Here is a 24,095-nt window from a genome sequence, read left to right as displayed (position 1 = left end):
GTGAGGTGTTTTTAATAATGTTGCAGTGAGGTGTTTTTAATACCATGGCAGTGAGGTGTTTTTAATACCATGGCAGTGAGGTGTTTTCAATAATGTGGCAGTGAGGTGTTTTTAATAATGTTTCAGTGAGGTGTTTTTAATACCATGGAAGTGAGGTGTTTTTAATACCGTGGAAGTGAGGTGTTTTTAATAACGTTGCAGTGAGGTGTTTTTAATAACGTTGCAGTGAGGTGTTTTCAATAACGTGGCAGTGAGGTGTTTTTAATAATGTTGCAGTGAGGTGTTTTTAATACCATGGCAGTGAGGTGTTTTTAATACCATGGCAGTGAGGTGTTTTTAATACCATGGCAGTGAGGTGTTTTAATAATGTTGCAGTGAGGTGTTTTTAATACCATGGCAGTGAGGTTTTTTTAATACCGTGGCAGTGAGGTGTTTTAATAATGTTGCAGTGAGGTGTTTTTAATACCATGGCAGTGAGGTGTTTTTAATACCATGGCAGTGAGGTGTTTTTAATACCATGGCAGTGAGGTGTTTTTAATACCGTGGCAGTGAGGTGTTTTTAATAACGTTGTAGTGAGGTGTTTTTAATAACGTTGCAGTGAGGTGTTTTTAATACCGTGGCAGTGAGGTTTTTTTTAATAATGTTGCAGTGAGGTGTTTTTAATACCATGGCAGTGAGGTGTTTTTAATACCATGGCAGTGAGGTGTTTTAATAATGTTGCAGTGAGGTGTTTTTAATACCATGGCAGTGAGGTGTTTTTAATACCGTGGCAGTGAGGTGTTTTTAATACCATGGCAGTGAGGTGTTTTAATAATGTTGCAGTGAGGTGTTTTTAATACCATGGCAGTGAGGTGTTTTTAATACCATGGCAGTGAGGTGTTTTTAATACCATGGCAGTGAGGTGTTTTTAATACCATGGCAGTGAGGTGTTTTTAATACCATGGCAGTGAGGTGTTTTTAATAACGTTGCAGTGAGGTGTTTTCAATAACGTGGCAGTGAGGTGTTTTTAATAATGTTGCAGTGAGGTGTTTTTAATACCATGGCAGTGAGGTGTTTTTAATACCATGGCAGTGAGGTGTTTTAATAATGTTGCAGTGAGGTGTTTTTAATGCCATGGCAGTGAGGTGTTTTTAATACCGTGGCAGTGAGGTGTTTTAATAATGTTGCAGTGAGGTGTTTTTAATACCATGGCAGTGAGGTGTTTTTAATACCATGGCAGTGAGGTGTTTTTAATACCATGGCAGTGAGGTGTTTTTAATACCGTGGCAGTGAGGTGTTTTAATACCATGGCAGTGTGGTGTTTTAATACCATGGCAGTGAGGTGTTTTTAATACCGTGGCAGTGAGGTGTTTTAATACCGTGGCAGTGAGGTATTTTAATACCATGGCAATGAGGTGTTTTTAATACCGTGGTAGTGAGGTGTTTTCAAAACCTGGCATTATGACGAGGATGAGAACAATAACATGATGAATAATGAGTCGGTGTTTGTCCCATTATGTCGACGTGTTTTGAGGTGAGAGCAGCGAGCCAATCCACACTAGTATAGGAGGAGCGGAGATTGGGACCATACTCTGTGCACAGCGTTGAAGCTGCTTAAGCAGTCAACTTGGCTATTGGGCACAATCCTGGACGGGTCGCCACTCTGACACAGTATATCAGCATGCTGGCACTCATTTTGCCGACATTAAAAGGATGACAGGCCGAGTTAACCCCACCTGGTTTTAATTCAGCAGCTGAGCGGGATTTGAACTCAGAATCCTAGGATCCAAAGCCTGCCACCCTAACCATAAAGCCAACACCAGGCATATATAGCTCTCTACATCTATATCTGTATATATATATATATATATATATATATATATATATATATATATATATATATATATATATATATATATATATATATATATATATATATATATATATATATATATATATATATATATATATATATATATATATGTCGGGATTTTGACTCAGAAAGCGAGAGTCCGGGTAGACGGTGGTACGCTGTGGCCAGCGAAATGAGGGTAGCAAGCGAGATGAAGGCACCGTGGATCATAAAAGGAGGGAATAAAATAAAAGGGGAAAAATGATTTATTAATCCTAACTAATAGCCCATCGCAAGGCACCCCCTTGCTTTCCCACTAAACAAAAATGAAGGGGTCTATCTGCACGTATATTAATGGAATAACTGACTCAGAACAACTATCTGTTGTATACATGTGGTTCTGAGAACCGCAACAATATATACGTATATATATATATATATATATATATATATATATATATATATATATATATATATATATATATATATATATATATATATATATATATATATATATATATATATATATATATATATATATATATATATATATATATATATATATATATATATATATATATATATATATATATATATATATATATATATATATATATATATATATATATATATATATATATATATATATATATATATATATATATATATATATATATATATATATATATATATATATATATATATATATATATATATATATATATATATATATATATATATATATATATATATATATATATATATATATATATATATATATATATATATGTATATACTGTATATATATATATATATATATTTATATTTATATATATATATATATATATATATATATATATATATATATATATATATATATATATATATATATATATATATATATATATATATATATATATATATATATATATATATATATATATATATATATATATATATATATATATATATGATCAGGATTTATGTTTTTTGGCGATTAGGTTGGCGATCCGGTTAAAATATAATATAATTAATAGGCTGCCGCTCAACGATTTAAATCATAACTGCACTAGAAATCGTCAACATCACCGTCATGCCGAAGAAAAAAAAACCATGGAGTCTGGAACACTGACGGGTTACTCCTGTGTGAACCCCATTTTTATATACCAATTCCCCTAAACGCTGCCAATACGCCATTATATGGTGGTTGTAAGTTAGAAACACGTTCATTTAGTTCTTTGGTCGTCCGGAAGACATCAATCAAATAGGTCTACATCCGTCAATATGTGATGGAAATACGTAAGGAATTGGTTCAAACCACGTTACTCATAAGTTAGAAATAACTTTCGGGTATGCTAGACATTAGCTCGACGTGTTTCGACTGATGAGTCGCTTACAAGTAACTTTTGTCGACATGTGCCAACGTTCGCATATCGTGCGTACAACTTATTCCCATCGCATGCGGAACGTGTGAGGCATACGGCAAGTACGTCGAAAATGTTTAACACGTTTAAAATTACAAGACGTACTCCACTTACTACGACATATGATAGCGTACTTTAGCGTTCTATTCACGTATACCAAACTTGCCCATACCGTATTCGACGTGCGCCAGCATTTTAGATGCATTTTTCAGAGGTCGGCATACGCTGGCAAGATCGCCAAGGTGTGACTGCAATGTTGACACTTCCATTTCTCACGGGGTTATGATTTGAATCGTTGTGCGGCACCCTTTTAATAGGCTACGCCACGTGATCGTCGGCGATACATGCAGCGCGCTATGCATAAGTTAGACTATCGTTGGGCATAGGTTGTGAACGCCGACAACAGGCTAAGCATTCGTTGGTATAAGTTATCTATAACACAACGAAACATTCTGTGTCCGTTACTAATACGTTATGCATAAGACCAAGTCGTTATGAATACGTCCGAATCTTAAAAAAAAAAACATCAAAAGTTCAACGTTATCCAGCGTTTTACATACATTTTCATACATTGCCATTGCTGGCTGAAACGTCAAGGTGTGACTGGGCGTTGAGGGATGGGGTCAGAGATCATTTAATATTATCTTTCACTTCGCTACAAAGACTTATGCATGGTAGAGCAATTTAAAAAAAAAATATATATATATATATATATATATATATATATATATATATATATATATATATATATATATATATATATATATATATATATATATATATCCAAGAATATGAACGAAGTGACATTTCAGGTTTGAGTCCTTCAATGAGCTCACACTCTCACTCTGTCTCTCTGGAACGACTGTCTGGTGAACCCTCTCATTTACTTCCTTAACAATCCTATTGAAGAGTTTCAGTCACTCAAACTTTTGAGCCTCACTATTAGTCACTACCTTTCAGGGGCAAACCACATATCTAAGATGGCCTCCAAAGCCTGTCCCCCACTGGCCATCCTCCATCATGCAAAGTCTTTCTTTGGTACAACTGAATATTTATCTACATCCAAGGCTTTCATCTGCTGTTCGATAGAGAACTGCTCTCCCCTCTGGGCTGTTTCCCCTCTCTTCCTCACACCTTGCTCATGTTGACGCCATGGAAACCAAGGTTCTCATAATAATTTGGAATCTCTAATCATAAAGCTGAATCTTTGGGTCTTTAACTTTCAAATCACTGACAGGTTGGTGGTGTCTTTGTCTTCTACCACCTACGTTCTGATCTTGCACCCTTTGCCCCTACCCACTCCCTCCCAGGTTTATGCAGGGCAAACGTGGTCTGCAAGTAACCACATTGTGCTGTAATTCCCAAAATGCAGATTCAATGGTCACCTCCACTCAATTGTTCCTCTTTTTCTTCCCAACTGTGGAACCAACTTCCTCAGTCTCTTCAATCCAGGGCTTCAAGCCAGTTGTTTCAAGACAGTCATCCTCCATCGACAACCATGATCCTTTCTTCCCCCATTAACTCTCCCAAATCACACGTCTTTCTGGGTTTATAACGTTTTCTTCCATTTCTTGATTGAGAGTTTGTGGCTATATCATCTTCATCGTTCATCCCATGTGTCCTCTCCCTTGCTTTCATTCTTCATCATGTCCCTTACTTTTCCAAGTCTCCATCTATTTTATCCTTAAACCCTACTGTTTGTTTGTTCCCACCACCTTCTATTTCTGCTGTTCTTTTCGTTCTGTTATGTCCTGGTTCATTTTGCGTTGTTCCTCCATGAGCCTTGACTCTATGCAAAAGAAGGATGGAGATGTTTGTGTTCACAGGTGAAAGAGAGAAGGCAGATATAAATCAAAGTTGGTAGAATTGGATCGGGGATTAAGGGTCAGTTGCACAAGGGAATTGTACTGAAGGGAATTTTTTTGAAAAATAAATAATAATAATTAAAGGAAGAAAAGAAAAATCGGGAATAAACTGAAAAATAATAAATAAAAAGAAAAATAAAGAAAAAGGAGAAAGGAGAAGTAAAAAAATATGGAAGGAAAAGCATTAAAAACTAGAAGGGTGCTCGGTAGAGCGCATACCTCCGCCACACAATGCCTGATCCAGTGGAACATATCGATCCCAATAAGGTTTTGAAATATCATGCCATAAAACGTTTTTAGCCTCATCTCTGAATGGTGAAGAATCACTTGAAAAATTAAATAATCCTCGTATCCGGATCCGGATTCGGATCTTCACCAAAATTGAATCAATTCGTCCTTGTCACACACCCAACCTGTCGATCAAGTTTTGTCTGAATCCGTCGACAACTTTTTGAGATATCCTGCACACAGACAAACAAGAAAAAGACATCATGCAGAGCATGATACTTGCAAAATCCACCCCCCTCTCCAAAGGTTGCCATCATGCCATGGATACATCAAATTGTCCATTTCATTAAGATTAAAATTGACAATCTTAATCAAAGCTCAGGTCAATCGGATGAAACTTGATTATTTTTCAGATTGAAATTCAAGATTTTATAACATTGACCTTTGACCTCAAAAATCGTTGCTTTCCCAATTCATTGATGGACTATGCAAATCCTGTTCAACTTTCAAGTTAATAGGATGTAAATTGACGATTTTTCATTTGAAAATTGATGATTTTAGATATTTGTCCTTGAGTTGACCTTTGTCCTTTTGATCTTAAAAATAGTTGGTTTCTCAATTCTGTATTGGACTATGTCATTGATGTTTAATTCTCAAGTCAATGGAATGAAAATTGACGATTTTTCAGATAAAAAAAATCGATGATTTTAGAAGTTTGACCTTGAGTTGACCTTTGACCTTTTGACCTCAAATTGTTGGTTTCCCAATTCAGTAACGCAATATGCAAATCCTGTTGAACTTTCAAGTCAATTGTAAAAAAAAATGACGGTTTTAGAAATTTGACCTCAAGATGACCTTTGACCTTTGACCTCAATATCGATAGGCTTCTCAGTTGAGACGACCTCAACAACTTGGTAAAGTTTCATGACGATTGGTTTCGAATTGTGACATGTAGGCGATAAACAGACAGCCAGAATAACAAAATCAAATGACCAATATGCTTGAAAAATCTTCGATTTTGCAAGTAACAAACAGACAGAGAGCGGTGAAAACATAACCTCCTTCACCTTCGGTGGGGGAGGTAAAAAAATATGTAAAATTAGGATTAAGGAGAAAGGAAGATAAGAAAGGATAGGAAAGATTAGAGATAGAGAGAACCGGGCGTAGTGGCATGCGCCTGTAATCCGGCTACTCGGAGGCTTGGGTTGGAGGATCGCTTGAGGACGGGACTCTGCGCTAGGCCGTGCTATGAGAGGGTGTGGGGAAACCCAATCCTTATCCCTGTGTCGTAAGAGGCGACCAGGGTTGCGTCAGGAAGGGCATCCGGCGTTAAACCTGTGCCAAATCAGTATGCGGGATCATAACGGATGATCCGCTGTGGCGACTCCTAACGGGAGCAGCTGAAAGAAGAACAACAGATAGAGAGATAGAGAGAGATATGGATGAAGCAAATAATAAAGGAATTTATCTTTAAAGGAAAGGGAAATGCTTACTCATTACATTCATTGGAAGTCGACCGAGTTTGAAATTGATGATTTATGTTCCTTGCATTTTTCGGTTTTTGTAGTGCCATGGTGGAGAGAGATAATTGGGTGTCTGAAGTGCCGTGGTGGAGAGAGATTTGGGTGTGTCATGCCATGGTCGAGAGAGATTTGGGTGTCTGTGGTGCTATGTTGGAGGGGGATTTGGGTGTCTGTGAAGCCATGGTAGAGAGAGATTTGCGTGTCTGTAAAGCCATGGTAGAGAGAGATTTGGGTGTCCGTTGTGCTATGTTGGAGAGAGATTTGGATCCTTGTGCCACCATTGTGAAGATTCCAAAGACTGTCATATAATCAATAACAGAATGCCAGGGAAGGTTAACAGGTGCTGTTGGTTCATCTATCGAGCCAGTGTTCACGGAAATGGTTGCCACATCTTTGACATTTCACGCTAATGTTGCAGAGAGTGCACTTTATAGAATATTTGATGTTGGGTGAAGTGCAGTTGAAGTGATCAGTGTCTCTTAGAGAACATTTTCGGTCCTATGAATGAGATTCATGTCTTGATGAGAATTAAAAAGATCCTGCTGGAAGGTAGGAGGGTAATGTTCCTTTGGACAGTAATATTTTCAGACTCATCATGTTTAACCTTCGAGAAACTCATCGATATAGAGATAAGATGTGGTTGAGAGAAGATTTTGCTGATTTCAGGATTATATTTCTGGCAATATAAGTTGTCTCAAGAATCAGTTTCATGGAAATCCCATCATTTTATTTGTGCATTGTGCAGTATGTATATGGACCGCAAAGGTTCTTCATATCCTCTAATTTTTTGACAGCATACCGACAGGGTGTGCCACTTCCAAACAACAGTCATGGTTACCTGGAGGCTCCTGCAAGCATTCGGTCTTCCTTTCACTCTGCTTGCAGTAAGCGCTGTGCTGGATTTTGGCTACCATGATGCTGTACTGCTCGAACACTTCTTGAAGCGCATGCACGTGATGCACCCAACCATCACGCATTTGTACAGCATTGGCCGTTCCACAGGAGGTGTGCTCATTTTTCCACTGAACCAGCTTGAAATTGAATGTCTGTTTAACAGTTAAGGCTCTGTGACTAACGAAATATGTCACCATTTCATTTTAGGTACACATTTCAAAGTTAAAAGTTTAAATGTGCTCGTCATTCTGATGTTCAAAAAGCAGTCTTGCATATATTGGTCACCAAAAAATTAAGTAACAAAAGTTTTGAGGCTTGCATTTTGAGGATTGTATGATACACATACCTTCAAATGTGTTCATATACTGATTGACGAGTATCAGGACAGTGATCTGTACACTCCATCAGCAAATGTCATGTTAGTTGAAGCCAAAACCAAGGTGTCCAAAATGTTTGTCCAAAATTGCAACAATACGGGTCCACAAATGATTGCAGACAATTTTACAATGCAGAAGTGGCTTTAATAATGTATGTAGTAGAAAATGAGTATTTACGTGCACTTGTTCCACCAGATCACTTTTATCGCCATTTCTCCCACACTCCACGTCCCTCCTTTTCCCTTCCAACCATTTTCTTTTTGCTTCTTTTTTCCTGATTAAGCACCCGACTGTGCAGACACAATCAATATATTGTTATGTTTGTGGTGTAGATGGAGGAATTTCATAGCAAAGGTAGGATTGTATAGGGTAGCATAGTCCGTGGACGGGTAGGAGATATTTTGATGCAACTTAAGTCGGGAAACTGTCAGCTTTAGTTGTTACATGTCACTGCATAGGGGTACTGCTGTGTTAATTAGAGAGGGATTAAGGCGAATTTCTCCCAGTATGTGATTGCCCCATGTAGCGTGACCTTTTCCTATGTTTTTGCATTTACAAGACTGGCGATAAAAAGGAATCACGTCCTTAAAATAACAACAACCGAGCCGAACGTTCCAAACAGGCGAAGGCCTCACCTCCAGGAATGACATCAAGCAAACGACACCCCTGGGATGGATGATGAATGAGCGTGAGGTTAGAAGCTTTGAGGGAGAAGGGAGTTGTGTGAGGTATGCGATTGGAGGCAAACGGATCCAGCTCGCTCGCTTCCCCTTGAAATAGTGAAGAAGGCTGCACGATTTTGTTGTTCATGCTGAGCCGAATTTGTTCGCGCGCTGGAGCTAAACGCTAAATTTTTCTTTTTTTATCTTTTCACCTTGTCCGTTTTTGTAACTGTGTGTAGAACCTCCTCGACTTTAGGCTGTAAATTACCTCGCATTTTATTAGATTACGCTTCGATTTATTCCACTTATGAATTCTTGATTTATGTTCATTAAACCCTGATTTATTTAGATTGCTTGTGTCTGTCTATTCGTTGTGGGTTCGAGTATAAACCATTGATTTTCATCTGGGTGAACGCATCTGGTGCGCGCTTCGTCGCCTCCCATCCCGCATGCACTATAATCTCCAAGGATCACATGTTCGCCTCAAAGGGAAACTCTTCGGCTCTCCATCCAGGTCGGTCTTAACCGGTGTGGACATGACGATATAACCCCGAGCTTGCAATGTATGACTTTTTTTTTAGTCCACTCCTTTTAGCTCACCAATCACCACTCCTCAATATCACGTGCACTTTCTGTTTCTTGATAAAGCTTCTCACTATTTTACATCATTCCTTCCATTACGCTTAATTGTTGCTGCTCTGACACATTTTCTTCTTCACAACGATTCCTTCCTGGTTACTCCCATACATTCTTTTGTTTATTCAAAAATTGAAACAAGGTCTCCGTCAAAACACAAAACATCACGAAAATGCATTTTGATTTCAGGATAACAAAGAGTGGGATTCGAATAACTCTTATTGTCTCTGCCATTCCAGATTAGTTGCCGACAAACAGTGACGATGGAGTCACATTCAGGTTTTAAGGCTACAAACTGAGAAAATAATTCCATAAAACACTTCTTCCTGAAAAAGCTTTTAAATACATTTTAAAATGATTCACTTTCCTTATTTCTCCACCTGAAAACTCCATGTGTTCTTATTCTTCATCAGGATCTATTCCTCTTCTGTTTTATTCCTCACAAGAATTAATTTCCAAACCTTCTCACTCCTATATTCTTGGTCCATCAACCAACCCTCCTTCCATACCAATGGCACCATTCCTCCATGTCTTCAACAATCATTATTTGCATCCCTCCCATGATGTCTGTCTCCATACGTCCAGAGAGAAAAATCTTGTGAAGTCCAGCTTGCAGAGATTGTGTGTGTGCTCACAACAATATATATATATATATATATATATATATATATATATATATATATATATATATATATATATATATATATATATATATATATTTGCGGTTCTGGGAATCACATCCCTCCAAAGCAATGGCATCAATCATGCAGTGCTCCCCAGACAGTTATTTCATTAATATGCATACAGTTGGACCCTTCCTTCTTATCTAATGGGACAAAAGGGACAAGTGTGTTGTGTGAATCTCATAGTTAGGTCTGATTATATCTCCAACTTCATTCCTACTCATTTTCTATATTCCTGAGATAAATCTGAGTAAGGGCCGCCTGTAAAACCCGCGGCCACGCCCTTCACATACGAATGCGTCTTCGCAAAAGTCAGCACACATCGACAGCCCATGCCGTGCCCAGAGGAATCGAAAAGCAGACCACCACTACCACGAGACAGCACGAAACACGTGCAGCACAGCGATAGCCCCCCCCCCCACCCACTGTTCAGGAAACCAGAAGCATCAACAATACGATGGTGCCGCTGCGAGGAGGCGGTGTCGGAGGCCGACAGTTGAACCAAACAACCTCGCCCCCGCCGTACGGAACGCATGCGGTGTGTTGTTTTTAACCCATTTCTGAGTTTGATAATTATATCTATCCTCTTTTCAACCCAAATCCCCATCTAATGATTATATCCAATCTTATCCTTCAATTCCTGACACAGATCAGAGCAGACACGGGTGCAGCTTGGAATAAATAACCGCAAGCATGATTGTAGACACGGGCACAGCTTGGAATAAATAACCGCATGTATGATGGCGGATCCGCGTGCACTGTGCGGGGCATGCATAGCGCATCTCCTCATGCGGGTCTGTGCATGGGTTTACAATAACGTCTTACCGTCGGTCTTCACTCACCACAATGGCCACGGATGTCTCCCGTGGACGGCAGACATCCTCCCGCACCTCCGCTTCAATACAACTGCGACCAAGCAGAGGCATGCTGTACGGCTTGCATGGCTGGGGCCGCATGGCGTACGGATAAAGCAAGCACATTGACCAGCGCTAACGACAGGTCACTGGGGGTGCCCAGGCGGGCATGCAGGACTGACGCGACCCTCGGCCGGTCGCCGTGGCACATCCCGGGAGTTCAGTGCAGGGTGATTCGTATCACGGTGTTCAGAGCGAGACGAGTCCGCAACTCAGCTATGGCTAGCTGGATATACAGTGAGGCCGCTTCCGGTCATGGCAGCCGGGCCATGTGATGACCGGGGCCCAATGAGAGAGCCAGATTTGAGTGACAACACATCGCTTCAGGGTGATGCCCTGCCCTGCACCTCAGAGTCTATAAAGGACGGGTCGCGAGGCCGTCTGCAGTTCCTGTCTGCTTTCCTGCTCATTGTTCCTGCTCATCGTTCCTGTCTGCTCGTCCTGCTCTATCTGGCATGGAATCCATCTTTGCATTCGCCTGATGATGCCACCCTTCTTCAAAGCCTCGTCGCTGGCTCCACCCACCTGCCTGATCCTGTCTGCCACTCCGACCACTCGCTGCTAGCTCCACCCAAAGTCCCTCCTTTTTGCCTGACGGTCGCACACCATTCTCTGGAACGACGCTTCGCTGCACAAAGTTCCACAAAGCAGGAGATGACGTGCCAGCTGTCAGAGTGGTATCGCCCAGTGGAGCATCCCTCAACAACGTACTGGGTGGTGCGGTCGGTCAATCGTGCAAAGTATTGAGAGACCGTTAGCCTTATCTCCTCTCCTTTTTCTTCTCTTTAACTCTGCTTCATCAGGGTGTGTGTGTGTGTGTGTGTGTGTGTGTGTGTGTGTGTGTGTGTGTGTGTGTGTGTGTGTGTGTGTGTGTGTGTGTGTGTGTGTGTGTGTGGCATGGCGCCTGTCCTCACTTTAGTTATGATTGCAGAATAATTATATTGGGATAAGTCTGTTCTGTGTCTGTTTGTAAGTTGTTTGTTTTATTGTCGCACCTCACATTTCCTGCGATCTCCACTTTCACACAACAATAAAAACTATTCACTGTGCCACATCTCTTTCCTTGCCTGCTTGTAATAAATCCTTTTGTCGAAATGTTCCCAGCTCGTTTTTATCTTTTCTTTCATTGATCCAGCATGTTCCGTATCCTGGCCGAGCCAGGACTTTATTCCCAACGATCCGTTCTTTTAACCAATACGTCCTTGGCAGTGTTGCTTGGCTGCATCTGATCCGGTAAAGTGTTCCAGTTTGGACAAGGCATAGCGAGGGCGTGTCCACCGGTAATTAGATCACATGAATAATTTTTTAGGTAACTGGATAAACTAGATGGAGGACCCTAAGTCACGTGGTTGAGTTATTTGCGTTCACGGTCAGTTAGCGACCCGCCGCGTCACGGAGTTATCCGTGTGCGACTGCCTGCGATTCCGGGGAGTCTGGTGGGAACCAGACTGGCTTCTGGATAGCTTCCCCCCCCCCCCGGTGGTCTTCTCACCTAACCCCCAGCCCACAACAATATATATATATATATATATATATATATATATATATATATATATATCTGTACTCCCCCAATTTGAAACGACTAAGAGAGAGAGAGAGAGTAGACTTAGCTTCAGATGACTGTTCATTCCATATCCAAGACTTTGTCTTCACAAAGTGAATGTTGTAAAGTTTGTTTAGGTTGTTTTTGGAACATATGCTATCCTGAAAGAGAAAATGAGAAGAAGAAGAAGAAGAAGAAGAAGAAGAAGAAGAGGAAGAAGAAGCACAGGCATCAAGCACAATAACAGGAAAAGGAAATGAGGTCATGATAACAAAATTAATGAAGTTTCCGTTGCATTCCAGTCAGGTAGTTCACCTCAGGAACAATAAACATGTAAATATACAATAATAACCATTCCTTTCATGCCGTGAGGCACATCGGGCTGCTGAGGCAGTTTCATTTGGCTAAGGAGTACAATCCTGGGTGGGTCTCCGCTCCAACACAGGATACTCATAGGGCTTATTACCCTAATAAGCTGGTACTCATTTTGCCAACATGAAAAGGATGGCAGGCCGAGTCAACCCACCCGGTGTCATTTCAACGGAACAACAGGAGCTCAATCTCAATACCCTAAGATCTTAAGCCAGCCACCTCAGCCATAAAGCTTTGCGTTCAAGCCAGGACTTGATTTAAAAAAACCAAGCTTATAAACATGTAAAGCAAGAGTTTTATTCTGAATTCAGTCAACATGACATATTGATTTGTCGTGATGGTTCATAACCCAGATGATGCTTATTAAGCTACAATAGTACAGTGGCCTACAAAAGTGTTCACCTCCACTAATAATGCCACAGATAAATTACCAATTATGTAAAAATAATTTCTCCAAATGAACTTTTTTATTCATAACCGATGAGATCAAACTAAACACTTAGAGTTGAAGGAAGTTACATATCAGGAATAATTTGCTTCTGAAGTGATTTAGGGTTAATTAGGCAAAGGGGTTGAATATTTATGCAAATGAGAATCATCAGATTTTCTCTGTTCATCTCACTTATTCACATTAAACACAAGGAATAAACAAGGAATTTAGATGCAGGAGGAAGCCATTTGGCCCATCGTGCCTGTGCCACATCAACACCAGACCACCCAACCAATGCAAAATGTTTTTTTTTTTTTTGTTTTTTTTTGTCATTTTTTTCATTCCAGAAGGGGGGTGGTAGTCGACGAAGGGTATTCTTCGGTGAGAAACATACATCAACCACACAACACCCCTTGACAAGACCCCCGCCAACAGCACTCCGTACACGTGCACACAATCACCCATCAATGCTCAAACTACCTAAAAGTCCAATCAACATCCCCATACCCCCTCGATCTCCATAACTTCCAGGTACCTATCTAATTCTAATTTAAACTTATCTGCTGTTTCTGCTGCCACTACCTTTCCAGTGAGACCATTCCATGCATTAACTACTCTGAGTAAAACACCCATACCTTACTACCTTCTTAACTCTCCTCTTGTTTACTCTCAGACTGTGGCTCCTGATCCTCTCACTGTTGAATAATAATTCTGCACTTATTAAATCTATATTTTTAAAGTCTTATCACTTTGAAGTAGTTTGTGAAGACTCTATATATTAAGTTTGATTTGAAAGCATCATGAATGAAATAAGCTCAGGTGGCATCAAAATGTGAAAAAATTTGGAAGGGGGGGGCGGGGGTGAATACTTTTGCGGGCCACTGCACATGGTTTTCGGTTTCGACTCATTTGACCTGAATCGATTTCCCATTCATTTTTCCCCATTTTTTTCTGCTGAAGATGTCGAGCTCTGGGTGCTGGTGATTGGTAAGAATCCTTGGAATCACACCATCGGTATCCCGGAGGTGAAATATGTGGCCAACATTCATGGAAATGAGGCGAGTATGGTATTGTGATGCTTTGTTTTGAAAACACTTGTCTGTTTTGCTTCATTCAATCCTCCATATCAGAGTGAAGTTGTTTTCATGTGGACATATAGTAAAAAAACAAAAAATTAAATTATTTATGAGTACGGTATTTAGAATATATATATATATATATATATATATATATATATATATATATATATATATATTTTTTTTTTTTTTACCATCACTTCATGCTGACAAAGACAAAACTAGAGAGTTCAAAGACCATGATACCCCACCCATTATTCCAGTATATACTTCAATTTAAATAAAATAATGATGTTACAGAATATTAAAAAAATCCAGAAGTTTAGCACTATTGAAGCAGTTTTATACACCACCCTGAGACCACCCTATTGAACATGTCAAAGTACTGCAAAACTGGAGGTCCTTGGAAGTGTTATGAAGGCAATTTGTGTTCTGCAGTGTTCAAGTATATAATTAAATTTAAATAAAATAAAGATTGTAAAAGTCTAAAAACAAATCAATTCCACATTTTCCCGCCATCTTATGCAGTGTCGATTGCACTACCCTAACAAACACATTACGTTAGTTCTTCATGACTGTTGTTTGTGTCCTTTATGACGTCCTGAAAACACTAAGTTTCCTGTTTGGAATGAATTAGAATTTTGTTTGTTTGCCAGGCAGGTAGACAGAGTAATAAAAAAAATATTATCTCACTCCTCTCTGCGCATGTGTGATCAGGACAAATTCAGAGCCAAAGTACTGTAAAGCGGCAGGTTTGTTTTCTGATTCATGTTCCGATTTGTGTTCAAAATATAACATTCAATTTAAATAATTCATTCCTCGATGATAAACTGACATTTGTGGACGGACAGACGGACGGACGGACATCAATTGCTCAACCCCGGTTTCCGCTTAACTTGCGCCGGGTAATACGTTGAAATGCTAGTGACCTTTCATTAACACGAAAAATATATCTAAATGCTATCAAATTTTATTAGCTTACCATTCTTATACAGTACACTGAAACATGTCATTGAGCAGAGAATACAGCCTCAGTGATTTGTTGTTGCACGATGTTTGCCATATTTCTCAAAACGATTTTATGTTTGTCATTGCAATCTGTTTGCTTGTTGATGCGGATATTATGACAAATCAAAATGCTGGTTTCTTTTTGTTTAACCGTTTAGTGAATGGTTGTGATTTTTATTTCACACTCTTTGACGTCGATGGTCAACTCCCTCGATCCATGTGACATTCACATTTTCTGATTTGCTTGATGACTACCATCAGTCTCCTTTTGCATTGGCTCATAACTATTGGGACATGGAGGGAAGGGAGAGGAACTTTGTTTGGGTAGAAGCTTGAGAGGAGGGAAACAGGGAGGAAGGGAGGTGTATGTGTGTGCATCTCTTGAAGAATTGTTCTAAAGCTCCACCTTAAAAAAATATATTAGATCGAGGCTTCTGAAAAAGTGAGGTGATAAAAGGTAAAGAGGCAGTAAACTTAAAGTGTGGCAGTGGGGCCACATTGGGATTCAACAATCATGGGAATGAACAAACAGGAAATAGTGTTGTGGGCCGGGGTTCGGCGGCGATAAACGACAACAAGGTGGAGCAGTGGAGTCGTCTCCCACCGAACACCCGGAATTTAGGTCGTGACTCTCGGACAACTCCGAGAGGTCACAGGTCCCTTAGCGGACTGTGGTCGCCAATATTTTGACGGCGTGGGGTAGGGTTAATTGCCTAATTTCAATTTACCTAAATACCCACGTCGTCCAACTACCGGGGAAACCACATCCTCGGCCAACTTTGTCCGAATCGAGTCGCTATCACCGACTCGGATCCGGTGTCACCGAACGGAAGTTACCAAAGCCGCGCCGGACCAAATGAACAATTTACCGGCCCAAACGGCCTCACTAATTCTCAAACCCGCACCATGCTAGGCCAATCGAGGAAAGCACAGAAAACGAGCTGGTACATTTAACACGGGGGGTTTATTTTACAATAATAATAAGGGAGGGGAGCACACAGAACAGAGTTATCATGAATAAAAGGCAGGCAATGTATACTGAACAAAAATATAAACGCACCAAGCGCAAAAATATAAACGCACCAAGCGATTGTTACTATTTTACCTCGAACTCATTAATACTAAATCTTCACAACAATTTGGTTGTAGAATCCATGACAATTGAGCATTAAATTTCAAAGAGTTCCTTGAGAATTCTGGCGACAGTCTTTGTGCTACAACAACCGACACAACCAAGGTGTCACTGTCAGAGTTCACACAGTCAGTAGCGGGTGTGTCCACCGTTGGCGTCGCGCAGAGCGGTGCATCTCCGGCGCATGGACATCACCAGATTATCGATGGTGGCCTGAGGGATGTTTTCCCATTCCTCCTGGAGAACCACACGGAGCTGGCGGACGTTCTCTGGGACTGCGTAACGTTGTCGTACGCGTCGATCAAGAACGTCCCAAAGGTGCTTGAAGGGCGACATGTCGGGAGAATATGGAGGTCAGTCGAGGACATCAATGTCCTCCTCACCGAGGAAGTCCATGCAGATCCTGGCAACATGGGGGCGAGCATTGTCGTGCTGAAACGTCACATGGTGAAGGCGCACAAACGGCACGACGATGGGTCTGAGTATCTCGTCCCTGTACCGCTGCCCGTTCAAGTTGCCTTCAATGAAATGAAGCCGAGTGCGCTCTCCATGGCATATGCCTGCCCACACCATAACACTGGCACCACCGTGTGACACCCGACGAAGGACATTGGCGTCAGTGTTGCGCTCCCCAGCCCGACGCCAGACGCGTAGTCCGCCATCAGCCCGATACAGCTGGAACCGCGACTCATCGGTGAACAGCACTCTCCTCCATCGTGCGAAGGTCCAGCGCAAGTGAACATTGGCCCAGTTCAGTCGGGTCTGACGCCGGACTGCAGTGAGGTCGAGTCCCCGGTGTGGTCAGCGGGCTCGGAGGTTGGCCTCCCTCAAGCGGTTACGCACCGTCTGGGCTGAAATGCGCCTGTTATGCAGCCCGACAGTCTCATCGGCAGTCCTCGTGGCCGGTCGGAGTCGATCCCAGAGATGTTGCAGCCTCATGTGACGATCCTGACCGGCGGTGGTCACACGTGGTCGCCGGGCATGTGGGCGGTTCACGGTGCTTCCAGTCTCTCTGAGGCGCGTTCTCAGGCGGCTAATGGTGGAGTGGTGGACATTGAAGTGTGCTGCAACGGCCCGTACTGACGTCCCAGCATTCAGCATGCCAATGGCGTGCTCCCTCAAGATTTGTGACATCTGTGGCATGTTGACATTTGGCACCAGTCCACATTTTGGGGAGGCCTTTTATAGGGCAAGCTATAGGGAGTGTTTGTGTCCTGGTCACGCTCACTGACCATCACTCTGTCAAGCCCCATGGTGCTCATGGGAAGGATTACTCAACGTGTGAGTCCACACACTCAGAGTGGTCAATTTCAATGGGAACATCTGTCTTGAGCAAAACAAAGGAACCATTGCTCAAACATATCATCGGTTTGACCATTTTCCCATAATGGCAATCTTGACTTAGATATTTAGGTTGGTGCGTTTATATTTTTGTTCAGTATACAATGAGCAAAGAAAAAGCACTTAACAACTCTACTTACAGACGGGGCCCACGGACACACACACACACACACACACACCCACAAGAAATGGACCCGTGGGTCTTTAGTCGGTCCTCAGCCCAGGAGAGAAAGGTGAGCTGGGGGACCAGAGCCTAGCCGGGTACCTGTCCCACCTCGTGCGGTCACACCGACCCGAACCACTGGTGGGACTCAAACCCACGACCCGAACCAAGCCACACTCACCACCAAGACCACAGACCGCAATCGCCACGATCCTGCAGAACGCAATCGCCACGATCCTGCAGAACACACCCTTGTCTGCCTAACACTGGTTCAGACAACCACTCTACCCTTCTGAGGTGAGAGGGTCTCTTCTCCTCCCACTCGTCTCCTGATTGGACGAGGGGTTGTTGGATGACTCGTGGTCACCTCCCGATTGGCTGGGGCATGTGTGTCATGCTCGCCCTTCACTCATTGGCTGGAGTAAACGGTCCATGCCCTTCCTTGGGACGGAGCCTCGATCTGAGGCGTTGGAGGCTCCGCCCACGCCTGCAGCCCAAAAACACGTGGACAATGGCGACTGGTCGAGTGCGGGACGGTGGCATTGTTGCAGTGGATGTAGTAGTAGTTGTTGTTGTTGAGGAAAAACCTAGCTAAAAAAATAGCTCGTAGCGCACACACATAATTCCCATGAGACAAAGGAAGGATTCTAACTATAAACACATACTTATCGAAATAACTAAGCTACGGGGACTCTGGCTGCTTGTGTGCACAAGGTTTCCAAATCCATCACAATAGGACATGGGTGATAGGAGTAAGAGGGTTGGGATAGGTAGAGCTAATGGCAGTACAAAAGATTACAGGTAGGGATGAGACATAACATGGGATTGTGGGGATGAGTAAGATTGTAAGTCTCAAGAAAGGGGTTCCACAAATGTGAAAAAAGAAGAACAAACAGTGGAGGTGTGCAAGAACAAAACAGTGAAAAAAGAACAAAACAGCCTGGATTTTGGGAGTTGAACCTGAATGGGATTACTGGAAGAATTTGGGAGGGTCAGAGAGCGAAGAGAGTAGAGGGAGTTAGCCAGAAGGAGAGGCGGTGAATAAACATTGGCTACTGACCAATAAATAGGCTTTACGCTCAGATGCATTGCTGGGCAGCGGCCCATGGGGCACGTACCCCAAATGTGTTTTGCTGTCCCCCAAATCTATTTTAACCCCTTGGCTATGATATTCCACTCTAGGGATTTGAAATCAGACTTTCAACTCAGAGTCAGATGCATGATGAAGGCTCATTACAAGCAGGAATGATATGTGTCGGAGGATGTCATAATTGATCACTTTGCAAAGATTCACAACAGACTGTATCCACTGACACTTTGCAAAAATATATAAAGGTAGACTGTTTACAAATACAGTGCAACTTCTAAAACCGTGCGAGCTGAGAGTTGTTGATTAATAAGTAAAAGATGTGTTCAATATATTTGAAATGTTTTATAGTACCTATACAATGCAAGTCTGTTCTTTTACAGAATCAAGTCGATGTCGTACACCTACACTTTTTTTTGTTTTTGTACTTTATTAATCGTTTGAATTCACAAAGGTTGAAATAAATCTTATTGAAAATTCAAAACGTCCTTTAATTTTAACATCTGCAACATCCTTTATGTAATGGAAGAAGCGTAATGATTAACCTATTTTTCTCCATGTGCCACCGTGCTAATTGTTTTATTTGGAGTGGGGGATCTGAAGTTCGAGGAGGGGCCTGGGCTCCGAATCTTTTTGGAAGCTCATGACGCCTCTGCTTGCACTTCTGCCTCATTGTGGAATATGTCAATAATACTGTATTGAGTGCTTTTTCATTCAACAGATTCCAGCAGAGGCAGATGGGATGCTGCAGCACTAGCCAATAGGGGAGAGCAGTATTTCATTGAGCTTTGGGCAAAGGGCTTGTCGGCTGTGAATAATTATGATTTATCAAGGAATAATTTGGAATAATGGAGGATTTCGAGCCTGCAGCTGGCTTTGGAGACCAACTTTGCAATATTGCCAGCCCAGGAGAGGCTGGATATGACAGCTTCAGATTGAATGAGATAAAACAGTGAGAGAGAGAGAGAGAGAGAGAGAGACGTGGAGGGGAGAGAGAGAGAGAGAGAGAGAGAGAGAGAGAGAGAGAGAGAGAGAGAGAGAGAGAGAGAGAGAGAGAGAGAGAGAGAGAGAGAGAGAGAGAGAGAGAGAGAGAGAGAGAGAGAGAGAGAGAGAGAGAGAGAGAGAGAGAGAGAGAGAGAGAGAGAGAGAGAGAGAGAGACGTGGAGAGAGAGAGAGAGAGAGAGAGAGAGAGAGAGACGTGGAAGAGAGAGAGAGAGAGAGAGAGAGAGAGAGAGAGAGAGAGAGAGAGAGAGAGAGAGAGAGAGAGAGAGAGAGAGAGAGAGAGAGAGAGAGAGAGAGAGAGAGAGAGAGAGAGAGAGAGAGAGAGAGAGAGAGAGAGAGAGAGAGAGAGAGAGAGAGAGATACGTGGAGGAGAGAGAGAGAGAGAGAGAGAGAGAGAGAGAGAGAGAGAGAGAGAGAGAGAGAGAGAGAGAGAGAGAGAGAGAGAGAGAGAGAGAGAGAGAGAGAGAGAGAGAGAGAGAGAGAGAGAGAGAGAGAGAGAGAGAGAGAGAGAGAGAGAGAGAGAGAGAGAGAGAGAGAGAGAGAGAGAGAGAGAGAGAGAGAGAGAGAGAGAGAGAGAGAGAGAGAGAGAGAGAGAGAGAGAGAGAGAGAGAGAGAGAGAGAGAGAGAGAGAGAGAGAGAGAGAGAGAGAGAGAGAGAGAGAGAGAGAGAGAGAGAGAGAGAGAGAGAGAGAGAGAGAGAGAGAGAGAGAGAGAGAGAGAGAGAGAGAGAGAGAGAGAGAGAGAGAGAGAGAGAGAGAGAGAGAGAGAGAGAGAGAGAGAGAGAGAGAGAGAGAGAGAGAGAGAGAGAGAGAGAGAGAGAGAGAGAGAGAGAGAGAGAGAGAGAGAGAGAGAGAGAGAGAGAGAGAGAGAGAGAGAGAGAGAGAGAGAGAGAGAGAGAGAGAGAGAGAGAGAGAGAGAGAGAGAGAGAGAGAGAGAGAGAGAGAGAGAGAGAGAGAGAGAGAGAGAGAGAGAGAGAGAGAGAGAGAGAGAGAGAGAGAGAGAGAGAGAGAGAGGTGGAGAGAGAGAGAGAGGTGGAGAGAGAGAGAGAGAGAGGTGGAGAGAGAGAGAGACGTGGAGAGAGAGAGAGAGAGAGAGATATAGAGATAGATAGATTTGTGAAAGTATTCCCAGGTGGAATCAATATCATATGCCTTCAAAATGACAGCACAATCCTTTTGTAATAGAGCAGATTGCAGCTCCTGACTGTTGGCATGTGTGAACAACTATATTTGTGGTGTTGAGGTTTCTTCATCACAAATAGCCAGAGAGATATGGGCTTTGACAAGATAGTGGACAGTGGATTAGACAAGGGGGTGGAGTCGAGGAGCAACAGGAGAGCTTGTATTGTAAGTTAAGGTCATGAGCAAGTCGCTCGTGCCCACACCGGATTCCAAACAGGGTAGGAATGGAGGCTCCTATTCTGTTCTATGGTTTATAGAACCATGGTACCTCTGAAGCCAACTTTCTTGCTTGTTTGTTGGTTAACAAATAATCTCAAAAAGTTATGGAGGGATTATAACAATACTTGGTGGATGAGTCAGTGAGGTGACAAGAAAAATCCAGGTCCCAATCCAGATCTGGCCTATTACTGGGATACAAAACATAAACGAATCACCCTGGTGGAGGTATGTGCTCTACTAGGTGCCCTTCTTGTTTCTTAATGTTCTTACAAGATAATTTCATGAAATACTGTATTACATTGTCAGTAAAAAACCCTTTTTTATGAGGGGTTAGATTGGACAATGGACAGTGAGGAATGGAGTTCTTGAAATAGACAGCGACACCAACACTGGGAGAGGTGTGGGGTGTCTGTCGATGCAAGAGAGAAGAAACAGAAGAATCGGAGACATCCTGCGAGAGGAACAATTTTGTTAAATATGCAATGTCTGGAGCTGCTACAGTAACCTCAGGCAAAAAGTGTTCTCAGATAAAATTCTGGGTATAGCCACACTATTCAACCTCATATAAGCCTGAATAGTGAAAACGTTAGGTCTATTGATTGTGGATGGCTGCCATTTTGAAATCCACAATGACTGTTATTGTAATACCACCATTTCAAACATGTGACTTTTGAAATGACATAATCCATCTCAGAATGCTCAGTGCACATGTGCAGAAACCCAAGGAAACGGTGGTGTTCGGGACAACATAAAGCATATCGTGTGTGCAAGATCAGGATTGTTACCTAAAATGGCTCACAAAGCTTCTAAAAGAAGCCAAAAATATTTCGAAACATACCAGTGAAAAAGCGGTGTGCCACTACACATCAAAAGAGTTGGATAACTTTCTGAACTTGCCCAAAAAGCTGATTGCTTGCAGCTTCCCGTACTGAAAACTCCCGAGGATGTGGACTGACGCAAGGCCCGAACGTTCATGCATGTTCTATCCAAATGTTCTAACCTTCGACCATCGCTGCCAGTGAGTGGACTTTGAACCTTGCGGGATTACCGATTGTGAACATGGCATGCTTGGTGATTTATTTCATGGACATCTGCTATTGGAGAGACGATGCCATCATTACCCACATCAAGGTAGACTTCCCAGAGTGAGACACAGTGTCTGGCTTGATTACTTCTTAACACTGATAGGAAAGTCATATTGGGGGCTTGTCAATGCACGGGATAAGTTTAAAATGATATTTACAATTAATAATGTTTGAAAGGAGGAGTGGGAGTAGGAGTTATGGAACCATAAGTGTGTGTGTGTGTGTGTGTGTGTGTGTGTGTGTGTGTGTGTGTGTGTGTGTGTGTGTGTGTGTGTGTGTGTGTGTGTGTGTGTGTGTGTGTGTGTGTGTGTGTTATATCCACTGTCGCTGCCCTATAAGTGTATTGCCAGGAAAGGGTAGGAACTCGACCCCTCTCATCCACAGATATTTCTCGTATTCCTATATTTCCATGAGTTTGATTTGCATTTAGGAACACAACAATTCTGGTTAAACATTCTGAAATTGCCACTCTTTCATCCAAATACTGAAAATGATGTTTAAAAGACTATATAAATTACAGATTTTCTGTTGGCAATGGCAGGTTTAAAGTGTCCATCAAGCAGAACAGAATTATTGAAAACGCACACACAGTGCATGTGCAAAAGGCCTCGTTTATCATTCATACATCATTTCAAAAGTCACGTATCGGCTCCCTCCCTAAAACCGTTCAGTATATGTTGATGTCATATCATGTCTACCTCCACGTTTATATCACAAAGGGCACGATCACTTCATATTATGTGACAAGCATGCCTCACTACTTGGCTCTGTAGCAAACACCCTAACAGCAAAACACTACCTCCATTAAAGGATTGGTTGTACCCCAATGTCACAACTATGTTCTCAACCTCTATGGGGCAGCTCACCTGGGTGAGACCTATATTCTGTAAGGATTAAGGTTTTATTTTCTTTTTCCTTTCCTTTTGAGATCAGAAGAATGTTTGCCAAAAGTATTTGAACACTTGAACTTCAGCATTTTGGAGGTTTGTTGCTGCAAGACCTTTTGAATCGCAAATAAGAAGAGAACTAAGAGTAAAAATGAAACTTTAGGAGATGTATACGAGTTTAATTCAGAGCACAAGAAAAAAACTAGAAAGCATCTGAAAATGCAAAGCACGTCTGCTTTATTTTCGGACTACTTCTTCCATATGTTAAATGGTACCTCTGACCTCTTGACCTTTTGACAAAATTCTTCATTTGTCTTCACCATATTCTCATAATAAAGCTTGGTTGAAAATTTCGTGACAAAAGCTCAAATGGTAAAGAAATTTTCAGGTCAATTGGATGAAAATTGATGATTTTATGTGATGCTGACCTTTGACCTTTTGACCAAATTATTAATTTGTTTTGTCCATATTCTCATTATAAAGCATTGTTTAAAATTTGATGCATTGAAGGCTTGGCGGGGCTAGCCTCAA

At 41.8% G+C, this 24,095-nt stretch overlaps 1 protein-coding gene across 14 annotated transcripts in view; it reads left to right on the top strand.

Moving 5' to 3' along the window:
* LOC147032731 (carboxypeptidase M-like) overlaps nucleotides 1–24,095 on the top strand; it is a 174,473-nt gene that overhangs the window by 14,290 nt on the left and 136,088 nt on the right. For 13 of the 14 annotated variants that reach the window (XM_085870578.1, XM_085870579.1, XM_085870580.1 and 10 more), the window contains exons 2-3: nucleotides 7,668–7,878; nucleotides 14,345–14,442. In XM_085870578.1, the coding sequence (XP_085726704.1) occupies nucleotides 7,668–7,878; nucleotides 14,345–14,442 (309 nt within the window). Of the gene's footprint in view, nucleotides 1–7,667; nucleotides 7,879–14,344; nucleotides 14,443–21,286; nucleotides 22,724–24,095 lie in introns of those variants that run through there. The other variant, XM_085870576.1, reaches the window with a different exon arrangement.

This window comes from Eptatretus burgeri, chromosome 2 (assembly GCF_056783735.1).
Source record: "Eptatretus burgeri isolate ZD-2024b chromosome 2, Ebu_testis_v1, whole genome shotgun sequence".
In the NCBI taxonomy this organism is placed as follows: Eukaryota; Metazoa; Chordata; class Myxini; order Myxiniformes; family Myxinidae; genus Eptatretus; species Eptatretus burgeri.
This window is presented reverse-complemented; position numbering and strand designations above follow the sequence as displayed.